The sequence below is a fragment of the Musa acuminata genome, chromosome BXJ3-3 (genome assembly GCF_036884655.1).
Source record: "Musa acuminata AAA Group cultivar baxijiao chromosome BXJ3-3, Cavendish_Baxijiao_AAA, whole genome shotgun sequence".
NCBI classification, from domain to species: Eukaryota; Viridiplantae; Streptophyta; class Magnoliopsida; order Zingiberales; family Musaceae; genus Musa; species Musa acuminata.
Genome location: NC_088351.1, coordinates 11,672,394 through 11,689,113, shown reverse-complemented (window position 1 = coordinate 11,689,113; position 16,720 = coordinate 11,672,394). Strand labels below are relative to the sequence as shown.

General features: G+C 36.8%; 2 protein-coding genes and 1 pseudogene across 6 annotated transcripts; 1 reads left to right on the top strand and 2 right to left on the bottom strand.

Moving 5' to 3' along the window:
* Nucleotides 1-799: 799 nt before the first annotated feature.
* LOC103978312 (uncharacterized) lies at nt 800-1,498 on the bottom strand. Its single transcript, XM_009394068.3, has one exon. It carries the CDS (start codon nt 1,448-1,450, stop codon nt 1,112-1,114), a length of 339 nt encoding a protein of 112 aa, XP_009392343.1. The 5' UTR covers nt 1,451-1,498; the 3' UTR covers nt 800-1,111.
* Nucleotides 1,499-1,586: 88 nt separating this feature from the next.
* Nucleotides 1,587-4,260, bottom strand: LOC108952365 (ribosomal protein L20 pseudogene; annotated as a pseudogene).
* Nucleotides 4,261-6,562: 2,302 nt separating this feature from the next.
* Nucleotides 6,563-16,262, top strand: LOC135634304 (protein S-acyltransferase 10-like). Of its 5 annotated transcripts, none has more exons than XM_065144680.1 (11): nt 6,564-6,796; nt 6,894-7,008; nt 8,791-8,865; nt 8,948-9,017; nt 9,188-9,297; nt 10,406-10,439; nt 11,673-11,782; nt 14,046-14,132; nt 14,299-14,382; nt 15,757-15,822; nt 15,925-16,262. In XM_065144680.1, exons 1-11 carry the CDS (start codon nt 6,700-6,702, stop codon nt 16,097-16,099), a joined length of 1,023 nt encoding a protein of 340 aa, XP_065000752.1. In that variant the 5' UTR covers nt 6,564-6,699; the 3' UTR covers nt 16,100-16,262. The 5 variants fall into 5 exon arrangements, with proteins under 5 accessions (XP_065000753.1, XP_065000754.1, XP_065000755.1 ...); XM_065144684.1 differs by having other exon boundaries at nt 15,757-15,849; nt 15,925-16,056; XM_065144681.1 differs by lacking the exon at nt 8,791-8,865 and having other exon boundaries at nt 6,563-6,796.
* The last annotated feature ends 458 nt before the right edge of the window (nt 16,263-16,720 follow it).

Genomic DNA, 16,720 nt, shown 5'->3' with positions numbered 1-16,720 from the left:
TAATGCGCTTCGATGTTCTTTTTGCAACAATTGTAAGTGAACCAAACTACCCATTTACAAACATTTCCTTCAAAATATATCAACCATGTTTCTAATATCTCTGCTTTAGAAAATATTCAAATATGTGCTGTGACAAATCCCTTGTTCATGCTGTAACTAATACTGTATTAGAAGATGATTTCATTCTAATACAGAAAAAATGAAACATGGGTTCCCAAACGTCATCGGCTCGATACCTATTCAATGATCCCCTCAACCCTGTATCATCTGACCAAAGCGCATTGCCAGCACATAAAGCCGTCTATCACACATGACAGTTCGGGCAGCTTCTATTATCCTGGTATGTCCAACGATTCAGCAAAACTACCACTATGATATATTCCTTAAATCACCTATGAAACGACCCCACGTATGCTTGCTAAAGGCATATGACATTGGCTATCCTCTAGGAGACTCGACCATTGTTCTAACTTGAGTACTGAAGGGGCCTTGTCAGGTATGCCTCTGACTCAATCTAGAACCTGGTTGGCTCTAGATGTGTACTGACGACGCTCTAGATGTGTACTGACGACGCATCAGACAACCTGAAACAATGTTACAGAAGATGACTTCAATTTTTGAACATTTAACATTTCATTAGTCAGACCATTCCAGACACCTAGTGCGCATCAAGCAAACACTTCTCCACCAGTTTACCAAACTGCATTCTCAGTTTCTGCGACCGAACTAATAACGTAGAGGAGTATATAAAGGAAACATTCAGTTATAGAAAACATTTCTTTAAGGGCAACAAACAGACTAGCTATCAGCATTGTTTTATTTCTCTCAAGAGAAAATTCAAACAAGCGTAACATAGCACACTTAAATATCAAAGAGTACCTTATCGTCCCAATATAGCAGTGGGTAAGCAAAGTAATTTCAACAGATATTAGTTTCTCTTTGCAAGATCACAAACCATAAAGAGTGATGGGCCTCCGATCAAATTAAAAGCTGTCGTTTGACCACTATAAACCTAAAAGATAACCGCAAGAAATAAGAAGGAACCCAAACAGAGACAACAATCGAGGTCGACCTGAGGGGAGAGAGCGGCACCAAGGAGAAGAAAGAGGGGCTAGTGGTCGGTGTCCTCGCGGAAGAGGCGGCGGAGGTGGTCGGCGAGGAGGCCGGAGGAGTCAAGGGAGGCTTCGTGGAGAAGGTCGTCCTTGACGGCAGCGGTGCGGCGGCATAGGGCATCGTGCTCCTCGCGGAGGAGATCGTTGTCGCGGGAGAGGTCGCGGATCCGGTACTTCTGCCCCAGCGAGCGCATGCTGAGCATGAGGATGCCCGTCATGACAAAGAGATGGAGGAAGCCATGCTTCCGCTTTATCGCGTTCGCCACCAGCCCCAGCGGCCTCCGCCCCGTCGTCGCGCGCCCATCCGATGACGACGAGGAAGGAGCAGCAGACGCCATCGATGGGAGCGCTCTATTTCGACCCTATGGGGATGCGAAGACCACCGCAAGGGTTAAGGGATCAGTAGTACGCACGCGCAAACGGGTGGTTTGATCGAACCCTCGGCTTGGGCGTCGGTTGAACTCAATCGACCCAAGGAACATAAGCTGAACCTGAGTTATCAAGACTTTTGTCGATGCTGTTCTGATCCGATCAACTGGCTCGGTGCTTAGAAACACTTCCGGAAAAATTGAGATTCCTCTCGATCCATTATCAATCAAAAGATACTAAGGTAAACTGCATATATGTTACTAATGATGAATGGCAGTGGCTCAACGTTGATTGTTCAGTTTATGTTTCAGATGAACAATGTCGAGTTAGTAGTCAGCTAATAATACAGAGACGATGTACCAAAGAAATCTTATTCTCAGTTCCATTCATGTATGTAGAAAGCACGTGTACAGATGTTCAGCTGAACAAAATAGCAAGCAAGACATACAGCAATTGATGAACTATCCTTAACAACAGGGAGCTTGTTTCCTGGAAATGCATTGCGTGAAATGTCAACAACAGTGTTGAAGCTATAAGGCTCATGGACTGACAGCTCTGACAGTACTTCCCTGTTCAGATGTATATTCTCCTTCATCAACCCATGCATAAAATTACCATAATTCACCTAGCAGATGCACAGAAAACCAAAAACTAGATAAGTACACCATTAATTAGTCGAATCCATGGAGAAGTAATCAGAATTAGTTCTTTGATCGGAGAAGATGAGAGGTCAACGACACAACCTAGGCTGCTCAGTGATGCAGCAAGTCAAGATCCACAATCAAAAAGGTTGAAGTTTGTTTGTAGCTCGGAAGAACTTCAGTTTGCAAAGGTGTGAATTTGATCTATTTTTAATTTAGTTTAAATGTGTTTTTTACAAATCCAATTAAAAGTTCTTAATTTAATTTATTGATAAGGGATCATTTGGTTGACCGTGACCCATATATTCATGAAAATTTATTTATTTTAGACGATCGATGTATCCGAACAGTTTTATCCCAATTGAAAAAGGTTTCATCAATCACCTATTCTGAGTTCTCGGAGAACTGGCATGCAAAGATGTGAGACATGGGTAAAGAAACTCTGCCTGGCATCTCAAGTCTATTTGCAGTTCAAAGAATGTAAATAAGACAGGTATTTTGGTTCATTCAATGCTTGACACTCTTCTTCAAACACTGTATTCTGATATCTGTATAATATTAACAGAATGCAATAAGAAGGGCCTAAGTGTAACATTCCTCTAGATTGATTCCATCAGCGACCAAGGACATATTAATGGGAAATTGTGGTTGAGAGAATACAATTGGAAATGGAATTTTGTAGCTAGGACCTGTGGCATGTGTCATGTGGTCAAATAGCAACATATACACACAACAGAAAAAGGATGCTCTAACAGTGTGGGAAACAAACACTGTTGACAGAAGTTGGGAGTTGGGATCAGGTTGACTATCTAGAAATCGTAAGTAGTAGTACCAGTACTTGATAAAAAGATTCAGTAAATAAAATTGAACAAGATGGACCCTCCTTGTCAACTCGACCAAGTCCATACATATAAGATGTGACCATGACGGTTGCACATTTCAACATTTTTTTTGTTTTAATTTTTTATTGTCAATAGTTATGCTATTATATTATCATTCATATTTGTAACACACATTTTACTTTCCAAATGCTAATGGGCACTATTCGACAAATCTCACAATCTACTATATTAGTGCCAAGGGGATGTCTTTAACTCTTAATTATTTTATCATTTTATCTTTTCCTTTCTGACTTTTATCATCTTCTTTACTCTTACCTTTCTAACTAAAAATACAATTACAATAATATCCTCTTAATTGAATTTACATTAAAAACAATATAGTACTTCGACAAAGAAACTTCTCTTGAGCTCAATATACTCAAAATTTAAAAAGCTAAAAGTGAAAATCTGAGCTTCATATGCCCATGATGTGAAAAATCGATAGTTATCCATGACATGAAGTGCTAATACTAATTTACTGTAACCTGTTGTAGAAGCTTCATTCTTGATAAAACTTAAATGAAATTTTGAAAATCTTACTGAAGATCAAAATACAAAATTTCATATCATGGATCACCAATTATACGAGTATGACAAGAGAGTGCATCAAATAACATAAATCCAAAATACTATATACCTTGTATAAGCTGACTACTTTAAATAAAAAGGGCAATCACCCTAATGATTTTTTTTATCAGAAAGCAAGGACTATAACATACCCCATGCAGTTGTGTGCCAGCATTGATGCGCTCGATCCAAAGGGACCGCATGCCCCTCTTCTTGTTGCGATGATCCCTATAGGAGTACTACAACGCCTTCTCCACCCTCTCCCGAGTAATCCTGATGCAGTTCTTAGCCCTCCCCCTGAATCCCTTTGCCAGTTTAAATATCTTATCCTTGTTCATCGAGCCCCCCCTTTCTGCCTTCCTCTTCCTCCCTAGCTCTGTAATCAACACAAACACTCAAGTCACTTCCTCAAGCACACTCCTCCCGAATAACAAGATGCATTCAATCAATCTAATCATCTGTTTGCAGAATCATCAACATCTTTGAACCCTAAAGAAAAATAAGGAAACGGTCAATAATTCAACATATAAGACAAAATCGAAGACAATTCATCTTTCTGAAAGATGAAGGACAAGAAGGAAATGATTATAGACATGAAAGATCAAATTTTGATGAGAACATACAAGAACTGTGGATGCCACAGCAGCATCGGCGTAGGCAACAGCGAGAGGTGCAGTTTGGAGTCTATTTGAGACGACCTAGTGGAAGAGGTAAAATGTGAAGAGGGGATAGTATCCTTAATGGATCGGGTTCAGATTATTCGGATCCTCCAACATACCACATCGGTCTATTAGTTATCTTTAAGATTTGTGCAAACATTCGATGAGTGGATTGGATCTTAAGATGGACAAGATGTGCCCTACCAATAGATTAATTACGGATTACCTTGTATAGTTAGCTACCTTTACTGTTTCAATCTGTGCACTTTAAAAAATTAAATTGACATCATATAATTACGAAAGTGAAATATCTAGGTCTATTTACTCTAGTGACATTAGTTTTATCAATAAAAATATGAAAATAAATGGTTAAAAAATAAATTTAAAGTTTATTGGTGGACGACATCGGTGGTGACGAACGATGGCATTACAGGCATGACGCCAACGTAATTGCTTAGCCACCTCTAAGGTACATTCTTACCATGACACCATCTGCCTCCATGAGGAGTGTGTCACCAACCTCATCGTCGCTCTACATCTGCATCGATGCTGACACAATTAGTGAGTGTCTTACTATGAAGATGGGGGTGCTCACCGTAACATCTATAGCGAAGATGATGGTTTCCTCGCCACTGACTCATTGGGCGGATCCTAGCCTTGACCCAAAGCTAAGGTCACTGGAGCTCCTATCGCTCCTCCCACTACACATCAATTTCGACACCATCTCTTACCGAGCGGCAAAAGGTTCTCTTGCAACTACATCAACATCAATGAGCAACAATACTCAACAACTACATCGACACCGACATAGATGCATCATATGTTGTTTAGGTCGGGTTAGCAATGGAGGAAACCCAACGACTCGGTCCGAGAGAGACAAACTGTGGTGTCCATGACGGAGCGCACTACCATGTAGGAGTTGTATAAGTCGAAGAGCGGAAGCGGTCAGTGAAGGACATCGCCCTTTATGATATGGCGTTAAACACTAACCAAAGCTTGTCCACATCATCTTCATTGTGTGGGATGCTATTGGAGCAAAGAGCAAGCATAGTTACGAATGGGTCGAGGAAGGTGGCATAGCACTTCTTGTATGTGGTGGAGAGTTCTGGGTGGGAGTGGATCGAGGGAGGGTGGGGCGGGGGCGATGGTGGTGGGGGGGGAAGGAGGGGTTGGGTAGAGGTGTCCTCAACTACGGCAGGGTGGGAGAGGGATAGGGATTTTAGGGCATTGCTCCTAGGAGAATGGGATGATGGAGGGGCGGGAGGATGCATATCAGCCACCATCATATGTGTCAACACCGACATAATTTTCGAGTAGTAATTGTGTCAATGTTAATGCATATGTAGAGTGACGTAGGGTGAGTAACGATGAGGTTAAAATCATGCTCCAAAGGCGGGTGGCATCACAGTGAGCGTGAACCTTATTGGTGTTAAAGGCGACCCGTTAAATACGTCGGTGTCGACACCAACGGTGCCATCATTCGTCACCACTGACGTCGTTTGCCACTGAATATTAAAATTATCTTTTTATAATTTATTTTCATATTTTTATCGATAAAACTGATGTCATTATGATAAATGAACATAGATGTTTTTATTTTCATAATTATAGAGATTTCAATATAACTTTTAAAAAATATATGAACCAACACAATAAAAGTAGCTAACTCCCTATATCAGCAATGTAACATAAGTCCCCAAAACGAATTCATTTTTCTGCTACAAGATATTACTATTTATAACACTATTCTTATTATTTATAATCCTATAATATAATTTTATTTTATTTTTACTTCTTACATGTGACTTTCTCCTTTTTTTTCGATTTTTTTCTCCTTTTGCTCCTCTTTTCTTCTTAATCATATAAAATAATAAAAAATAAAGAATAAAATGAGATGAATGGAAGATTGAAGAGGAGAAGGTGAAAAATATTTTTTGATTTTTATTATAATAACTTAACGTTTATAAAATTATGTATATTCTATGATAAACTATAAGACATTATCTTCTGATCAATTGTATTAAGTCAGAAAACTTCGTACGTGCTCAGTCGGGAGAGCCACCGACAGTATTATTTGTAGGCGGAGCGGAGCTGTGAGGAAGGAAAATAAAATAAAATAAAATAAAAGAGATATAAAATATTATTTTATGAATAATGAGAAATCGGCAGTGGGTCAACTGCTATATTACCACGGGTATTTCATACGCGTTCGTCTTACGTGATAAAATGGCACAATGTAGATCGTTGATCTTGATCATGAGCGTTACCCGCGATTCATTGCAGTACACGTAGCATTAATGTGTTACCTATACCAACTCAAACTGGCAATCATTGTTTCAGATATCGTGTCGAGGCGATCAAATGCATCACCGGTGACCCTCTCTCTCTCTCCGTTAACCCCGCAGCCGCGCCTCGGCTTTCGTGCGCCTTGCCTCTTGTTGGTAGTTCGGGCCAATCCGATGCGTCTCCGATGACCAGCGTCGTCGGCTCCTCCATCGCCGTCCGAGAGTCCTCCGGACGGCCCTCCGGCCGATGGCTAGGCCGCTTCCCCTGCCTCGACGACCGCGGTAGTCGCCCTTCCATCTCAGATCCGATCTGTCGTTTAGTCGGTTTTTGGTGGATTCTTTTGGCAGTTTCTGTATTCTCCTTGTTTTGCTATTCCAGCGACGAGATCTGCGTTGTGTTTGAAATTGATTTTGGTGCTCCTTCACGTAATCTTCGGAGGAGCACTGTTCATTTTGGACACCGAACTGAGGCGGAGAACTCGAGAGCATCCTTGGTACGCTTTTCTTTTGTGATTTATCCTTGAATTTAGCTTCGTGTTTGGATAAAGGCTAATAATTGTATTGCTTTACGTACTGTATCACTTTAAACGTTCCTAGGAAGGGGTAAAATTTGTTATAGTTCGGATTCTTGAATTTATAAGTTGAGATAGAAAATGATGGATACGCTACTGATGTTCCGCATCCTGTGCTTTCTATTGAGGTCTCTCTTTGATTTGGATATCTACTTCCAAGTAACTGCCCTTTTGGTAGCTTCTAAATGCATACTGTTGCGCTGCCGATCGTTCGTTAACATTCTCCCCGTCTCCATGTTGCCTTTATCATGCTCCTAAGTCAAAATGAAGCTTTTGGCTTCCTTTGGCACCGAATTCTAGTACTTACATAATGGATAGGAAAATGCTAATGGCTGAAAGCTGCTAAAAAAAAAATACAGTTATTTAATTGTGTGCTTTGATAATTTTTTTCACCCTACTTTGTGGTGCGTTGTTTTTTTCAAGGGGAGAATATGCCTTTGGAACTCTTTAGTGGTAACTATATGGAACTTCTTTTGAATGATGATCCAAGGTACTCTGTGGTAGATAATTCTTGTTGATTGCTGGTATCACTTCTGCATAAAACCTTATGCAAGCGTTGGGATGAGTTTATTAATGTGTTGTTCATTTTCCATTTTTTTATTTTTATTTTTTGGTATCTAGTTGTCATTATCAGATTCATCACAGCAAAGGATCAAAACCACATGGATCTTTCCCTATATACGAGTGCAACAGAAGTTACTTTTTGGGGATATATAGAGATTTCAATGTGGACTTTTCTTTATTTGCTATCACAAACCCACCCATTGAATCCAGTTGTCAGGGCTTGCTAGACCACCAGGAATGTTTAGGTGGTGTTAGAAGCCCATTCATCACGATTTTTAAAGAATTCAAGAGGGAAACTGGTTCCCTCAGCTTGATCTTTGGTTGGACAGCTTCTGCTATCTCTTCACAAGATTAGATGAATTATTATGTTATGATTTGCACAGTAAATAAAAGAGTTTTTTCTATTAATTGATTAAGCGCAGAGTGCTATGTTTGTCATTTAAATTACAATTCAAACTAGTAGTTAATCTGTTAAACAAGATATTTCATTACCCAATAAAGATGACCTCAGTCATCTTTATTTCAGTTCTATACGAAGTAAGGAGTATCTTCCGATGAACATAAGTTTTCCTTATTGTATTGGAATCCAATCAATCAGTTTCAGAAGGAGTTACAGAGGGAGTTAGGGAATTACTATAAAAAAATGAACAAATAGGATAACTAGGTCCTTTTATTTAAATTAAATATGGATCTTTAATTAAATTAAATACGGATCATAGTATCTATATTAGAATCAAGTACTCCTTTTGGTATAACTCTTTTTTCTTATTATACTATATAATATGGCTATAAATTACTAGAATAGAATATTCTACTAAGACTAGACTAGAATAGTAGAATGATTAAAGATTTCATTTTGTTTTCTTATGGAACATACATATCAATATGCATGGATAATACCTTTTCTTCCACTTCCAGTTACTGTGTCAATAGGATTTGGACTTCTACTGATTCCGACAGCAACAAAAAATATTCGTCGTATATGGGCTTTTCCTAGTGTTTTACTGTTAAGTATAGTGATGGTGTTTAGTTTCTTTGTTGTTCTATATTTCATCAAGAAACAAAAGTCTACTGGCTCTAGGCAGCTTATAACTACCATTTTTTTCCATGTTTAACTATGTTTCCCACCCAAAATTTCAGGTATACAGCAATATACTTGGTTCTATATTTGGCTACTTTGGTTCAGTATTTCTTCACTTCTTATTCATCTCCAGGGTAACACTCTTTTTTCATGACTGACAGTGTGGGTCTTTGTGGTATTTTGGTGCCAGTTTGTGTGCTAACAGTGTCCCCTTAGGTATGTTATTGATGTAATGATGGCTGGAAGTGGAACACATGCTACCTTTGCAAACTTGTCAAGCTTCGATGTAAGGCAATTTTTTAGTTTTACAATGAATATATATATATATATATATATATATATATATATATATATATATATATATATATATATATATATATATATAGTGAATGAACACAACAATCTAAACAATGCTTTGCTTATCTGACTAATATGTACAATAATGTCATGATCAAGCAAAGGCAAATTACTACAAGAAACAAGAACCCAAGTCCGTCCACTCAAATCGTTTCTTCAGTATGGTTGAGGCAAGTGATGGATCTCTACCCTCCTGGATTTTCCAGCAGGTAAGCTTTAGCATTCCATACAATTTATAAGAAAGAATCAATTATCAACCCATGATGGTGTAATAATACCTTGTCTACTTTGAAGCATGGATATGACATGGCATCTTGATGCAATTTTGAAAGAAGGATTTGATATGGCATGGGTATGGCAATTAGAAATATCTTACGTATATATGATAAACTTGACATCCTTTGATGTATTAAAATTCTAGCCATATATCATGGTGAACAATAACATGCTAGCATCAAACTACCTCTTCATCATAAAAAGTAAATATTCCTAATAATATTATTCTCTAATAATGTACAGAAGGAAACATGAACATATGATAAATGAAGATTATTTAATGCATTAATTGTAGTCTGATGTACCATACAAATAGCATATAAATAATCTGTTCAGTTATATAGCTATTTTGTTCATCTATATTCAAGAGGAAGTTTTCCAGTAAGTATTCACGTAGTATCACTTAAGGATCATAAAAGCTATGACTACCTGATCATTTTGATAATTATGTGAAAAAATAGATAATTTGAGGAATTATCCAGCATATAACCAACAGGCACTATACCAGTATTATGTCCGTCGTGTACTTGGTATGGATATGAAGTGTGTTTCTGTTTCATAAGTCGTCTTGTCTTCTCATGGTAGTAGTTGCATTACCGAGATGAACAAAGAGAAAATCTATGAAGGTTCGGGCCTTTGGGGAAAATGGCAGTTTAAGTTAACAGTGTCACAAAGCAGGAAATATGTGGGGCTAATGTTCAGAGGTAAGGTGTAGGTTGTTGTGCTAGGTTGAGTGAGTCTTATTCCTCTCTGATTCTGCAAACCTTCAGGATAATGGTTGTCAACATAGTTGAAGAGTCCAAGCTTGCAACTGTCTCCACCATAAAAGACCAAATATTTTGTCTTCAAATCAGGAAAGAAAATTGTAATAAGGGTTTTAGGTACAGAAAATTCATATCGTGTACCTTAGATTAGCAACTGACATACTGGAATTTTTGTTTTGCATGTTCTCTATGCATCTGCTTACTTAACAATAATAGTATCTACAGTCAATTGTCTCACTCCAATTTTATTACCTGTTTTTTCTTTCTATTGTTGTAGGACTTGGACGTGCAGTTATTGCCACATTATTCAGGTAATATCTATCTGACCTAATTTAAGTGTATGCTTGTATCAAGCTCTATATTTTGTTAATCTGAGGTTGAAGCTACATAGGTGACTTTTGATGCCGAAATATTTGTTGTTATATATTTTTTGCAGTTTACTTTTTGGAGCCAAAATTCGTATATGCTATTTTATGTTTTAGATGTTCTTAATGGGCAGATATCTATAATTATTTTCTAATTTTTGTGTGTTTGGATAGTTGTACTTTTAAGTAAATGATTGGTTTCTACAACCGTGCAACTGAACATTGGGCTTTATAGATTGGTCCAGTAGACAATCACTTTGCATGCTAGGTTATCCATTGGTAATAAATTTATTGGACGTAAACGAATTATGGTTAATATGTGAGATTCAATTTGAAAATGGAGTTTGATTAAATTAGGTTTAGCAGCGAACATTCTGCTGAACATTTTATCGTGCTTGTTCTTATCAGATAATCATGAGTCATTTTCTGCTGAGTTGCTTTGTGGAATAATCCTTTCCCTAGTCTGCCATGTTACAGCTGGCAGTAACAAGATGATATTTATTGCAGAAAGCCAAGATCTCTCAGCATCATTCTGTAGCCACTTCTAGAACTACACTGCTTATCATTTGGTAAATAAGATGTATGCTTGAAGAACAAAGGGAAGTGTATCTTTCACTTCATTTGCCAGGCTACACTAGAGCTTTTTTCTAAGGGAAGAGAAGGTGTGACCCACCATTCATTTCATTGAAGTTGTTGCATATAACATTTTGCATTTTGCAATTTATTCTGTTCTTGTGATGGCATTGATTTTAATTATGTTAGATCATTGTCTTGCTGGGTCCATTACCTCAAAAGGGTCTAAACAGTTGGCTATTTAAATGTAATTAAATAGAAACAGAAAATTAGCCAAATCTTCCATGTCAGTTGCTTTTTAGTATCTGTTTTTGTTAGTTGGACAATTAACAACTGCCAACCAGATGGCCTGCTTAGGTTAATTATTACATGAAGCTTCATTTTCTTATCTGAACTGTATTATGAAGGACACTAATGAAATCCTGAAAAGATAGTTTTCTGTAATTTGCTGTATGATTGAAATCTGAATTTCCTTAGTCCCACATGCATTTCTTTGTAAAAGAGGCCTTTTGTTCAGATGCTAATTAAATGTTCAGCAAATATTAATTTTCAAGAGTACATATGGATGAACTATGTTTAAGTTGTAATTGTTTTCTACTCTTGCAGCCTCCACGTTCGAAGCATTGCCATGATTGTGACAAGTGTGTCCTCCAATTTGATCATCATTGTGCATGGCTAGGAACCTGCATTGGAAAAAGGAACCACTGCCGATTTTGGTGAGTGGATCGAGTATTTATTGGATGATTCATAGATTGTTATTTGGTCAAATCTAAAATACTATTTCTGATTTTTTTTTATTCATTAGTTTGTTATAGTGTGAGTTAAATAGTTGATAACATAGATCTACCATTGACCCTGATATTGGTCATATCTCTGCAGTTAAAAAAAATTGCTGCTGGCCTCATATTTCCCTTTCTTCAACTTATTCTTGGCTTCTTTTCTTGTTCTAACTTTCTCATCTTATTTTTATTCTGCTGTATTCTATTTTTGCTCCTGCAATTATCTTTTCATGTTTCAACTTAATAAGCTCAGCTGCAAGCTGACCTTAGTTAAAGGCTAATATCTTGGATCAAGACAGGAAGAAAGCAGTCACAGCCATCCGTTGAATCAGAATATGTTGGTTATAAAATTTACAAGAACATTATCTAATCATATGATCCTAGTATACATTTTATTCTCAAGATGATTTAACAAGAAATAGCTCGAATGCATTACCTTCAGAGAGCTTATATTGTTTTTTTTCCTTTTTGGTAAAGTTAGAATAGTTGGGCATTTATTATAATATTGTTTTAATGACTTAAAGATTAAAATCGACAATCGAAAGAAAAGTGCACTTCACCTCGATTCAAATATATCAGTCTTGATTTTGTATTTTGATGATGCAGTTACCTTGAGCAAGGTTGAACATGCATCGTATGTGTACACGAACTTCGTTGTAAATCATTAATAGTGGATTGTGCTATAAATCAACATTTGCTGCACCGCCTAAAACGGTATGGTACAGGCAGTATGTACCAGTCCGGGTGTGGGCTGATACGTGGACCACTCTGTTTTGGGCGATCCAGTTAAATTAATAAAAAAATCAAAGAAATGGTGGGGCCCCTATCCAAATCAACATTAAAAAAAAGAGATTTGCGAGCCCTCTTCTCCGGCAAGATGCTGCTGCCTCACCATCGCCACTGCTCCTTTCCTCATCTTTCTTCTTCTTCCTTCTTCGTCCTCCACTTCTTTCTCTTCTTCCCTCTTTCTTCCTTTCTCCTTCCTCTGTTCCTCCACCACCCTTTCTACTTCTCTCTTTTTTTTCTTCCTTGTCGAATCACCAGTATGCACCGGCATATTGTGTCAGTACACTAGTATAGACCGGCACGTACCATTCCAATAGATTGTCAAAACAGGTCTGATACCCGAAAAGGCAAACCCTGCTATAAATTAAACAATGATATTTTATTAAATCTAAAGCATTAATTAGAAGGTTTAAAAATGATTATTTGATCTAAAATTAAAGCCAATAATTAGTTAATTTTTCAATCAAGATTGTATTAATTGATTTGGAGAACATAAATATTAATTGATTATGAAAACCAATTGATTAATCAATTCTTTTACTAACAGCATGTTTAAAACTATGACATTGTTTTTAGTTATTTCCTGTGCACCACATAATTTTGTTTCTAGCCATAATATATTCAGTCTTGACATCTATGAAATATGTCTTTCACAAATGGCATACATATGTTCAGCTTCTGTAAGGTTCAACAGCACTAATATACGCCCTTAATATTAGAAGAATGATTTATTGGATATTTGTACAGACCTTCCAATGGTTATCTGTTGGCAAATGAGTATTAATTATAATATATAAGCTTCTTCTTAAATTATGATGATACTCCATGCAAGTACATCTTTCTTCAAGAAAGATCATGTAATTCGTGATCATTACCAAGCATTTTGTAATTCTGTGTAGCTTGCTTATTTCCTAAGTGCTTAGCGATACAATCTGAACCATGCAAATAGCTGATCTGGAAACATATTCTGGAATTTATAATTACTAAACTACGAGGCAGTTAAAGGCACATTATTTTTAATGATTCATGTTAATCGAGGGTTGCTATGACAGACAGTTCCAGTGATGTCAGATTCTTCATGGGGATTTGTTATCCTTCCATCAAGTGTTTCTGATTTTGCTCTGATCAGATTGAAGATTATTGGTTACCTCTTGACTATGAATTGTATTACTTGTAGTCGAACTAAGAAATTAGTCTAAAGCTTCAAATTTTTTTTTTGGTGTCGTACACTTACTGAACCTGGTACTACATACCTAGTTGTGAGAAGCTTATTACTTAGCTATATCATCCCTTTAAATCATTTGTTATTTGTGGTCTGGAAGTCCTACGTTGCACTAACACTGGAACATCACAATTTTTTCATTTATTCATTTTGCATTGTTTCTAATATGTTCGTCTCTGAAATTTGTCATAGGTGGTATATTTTTGAAGAAACAATGCTCTGCATCTGGACTGGCACATTGTACATTGATCTCTTAGTGTCAAAAGCCATGAAAGCTTGGTATAGAATCTTTCCTCTGCAATCAGTTATACCTTGAAATTGTGAAAAGGCACTGTTTATCTTAATGCTAAAATCAAGATATATTGGAATGTTTTAACAATTCTAGTGTCTGTTCCTTATATGCAAGTGTAACTGAACCAAATACTTGTGTTGTATACGTTATCAGGTGGAAGGATCTCATTGCAATAATATTAATCGTGATATTGGTTTTTTGTTTCATCTTTCTAATTTTGCTGCTACTTTTTCACAGGTAAGAGATGTTCTACATTGTATACAATGCTTACCTCTTATAAGATTCTTTTCTCATTTGAGATATACCCAAGTGTTTGCATGAGATAATTTTTTCTTCTCTACTGCTTGAATTGTGTGTGACTTGACTAAATGTCATCACAATATAAAACGACTTGTCTTGGCTATATGCTGTTTACATGATACCACTTTAAACTAGGGGGTGAGTAAATTATGTTTCACTTTGTGTTTAGGTTGTCAAAGTTGATACTCCATCTTGATGGAAAATTTCAAACTAATACAAGCTCATTCTTCTATGAGTTAAGGTCTAAGAAACAAATGCGCACAATTCAAAATTTTATATAGGGAACATTGGCACCATGGTGAGGTTGCTCCATTATGAATTGGAAGGTAAGGGTTCTGGTCATGAAAATAACCTCTTTGCATCTAGGGATATAGCTACATGCATTTGAAACTCCCAAAATATTCATGCAGTGGGCCACCCTTTTCTGTGTATATTCTGAACAAAGTCCTAATCATTATAATCTGTGTGTGGGATTACAAGCTATCCACATGGCATAAAAAGTAGACACAGTTTATAGACTTAGTTCATAGTGGTTAGCCATCAGGAATTATAGAACGAGCTTAAGTATAAGCAGTTAATAAAATATTCTGTGGATGCATTAAGGAAACTTTGCTCTCATGTTCTGGATGCTTTTTGGCATGTTTAGACAATGAGGATAAACTTTTTATACTAGTTGATGGTGACTTTATTGATTTCACATACACTTAATCATGATGGATGAATATTAGTGATCAAGTCATCGATGAATGACATGCAAACACTCAATCCAGTTCTCCAATTAATCCATAGGGCTAGTAGTGTCAGATAGCAAGTAACTAGACAACACAGAAATGAAGGTTAAAGGGGAAACAAAAGAAGCACTTAAAGAAAAGGAAAAGGAAAAATAAGAATAGCTTACATGATGAAGTTAAATAAGAATAGCTTAAAGAAACAAAAGTAACATACTCCAGATTATTTCATATAGGTTACATGATGAAGTTAAATAAGAATAGCTTATTTGCAAACAGAATATGATGTTCCATCATGAAGCAGACAGTGGATATCAATTATCATATGGTGCTTTGTTAGCTCCATCATTCCTGCAGGATATCTCCTATTATTTCACTTTCACAACACACTTTGTTCTTAATGAGTTGTATAACATATACGGACGATTGAGTTATTCATATGCTGACTGAATTGTGTCGTTTCTTTCACCATTTTTGTTTACATAATAGTTTTCTTTTGGAATTTGTATTACTCTTTACAAGTTAGCTGCTTATACGAACTAGAATGCATATTTGTGAGCTAATCTGTGTGGTTCTTCTGTAGTTATCTTGCATTAACAAATCAAACTACACATGAAATCATGAGGAGGCGACGGATACTGTACTTGAGGTAGAAGAACTAAAGGAACTAGTTCATGTTGAGTACTGCTACATCCGTGCTGATGTCCCACTGTGAGTTACATGCTAATCATGTCAATCTTGTGATGTCCAGGGGATTCCCAAGCAAGGTTCATCCATTTAGTAAAGGCATTTATAGGAACTTGATTGCGTTCTGCTGCTCCTGTGACGATAAGCATACACTGGAAGCAGTTCCGCCGGTTGGAGATATTGAAGCCAGAGCACAGCCATACACATGCATTGATGTTATTTCTTGTCGATGCTGTTGATATCTCGACTTATTTGTCTATTTTTTTTCTGTGCCAGGAGGTTGTAGATTTTTGTGTGCACCGCTATCTCACTAGTCAACTATCTTGCATCGGTTTCTGTCATCCTCCCAATTAGAATTCATGTCTAGGTTTCCAGCCATATAAAATGCAAAACAATTTCTCATGTGTGATCATCAGGGTTGAGTTCACTTCTCCATATTTTAGATTCACTGAAACATCCACGCGTGGTATGCTTTTGAATCCCCCATTTTATTGTAATTACAGGATCATTCATGCAGCAGAGCACAAGTGCATTTGTTTCCGGAATTACATACCAGGAAGGAGTTTTAAAAGTTTACGGGTCAGTTATCCTATTAGATCGGATTATGATATAATATTCCTATTATAGGGATCCAATATTTGCCCTACAGTAATGTCTTTTTGATGCCCAATCATCTACGCTAAAAAAAAGAATAAGAAATAATAATAACAATTTGTTGTTTTTTAGATTTCTATTCTTTTTAATTTTTCACCTCCTGGTTTTTATGGACTACTCAAAAAAATCTACATGGGCACATATTACGCTGGACGCACTTAAATAAATCTTGAGGTCATACAATTTCTTTTTTACGGGTGGCATGG

Excerpts from the sequence above, each read along its gene's own strand:
- LOC103978312 (XM_009394068.3), bottom strand. The coding sequence starts at position 1,450 with ATGGCGTCTGCTGCTCCTTCCTCGTCGTCATCGGATGGGCGCGCGACG.
- LOC135634304 (XM_065144680.1), top strand. The coding sequence starts at position 6,700 with ATGACCAGCGTCGTCGGCTCCTCCATCGCCGTCCGAGAGTCCTCCGGA. Across the intron at positions 9,298-10,405 it reads CCTCCTGGATTTTCCAGCAG|GACTTGGACGTGCAGTTATT; the intron begins GTAAGCTTTAGC and ends CTATTGTTGTAG. Across the intron at positions 14,133-14,298 it reads TCAAAAGCCATGAAAGCTTG|GTGGAAGGATCTCATTGCAA; the intron begins GTATAGAATCTT and ends ATACGTTATCAG.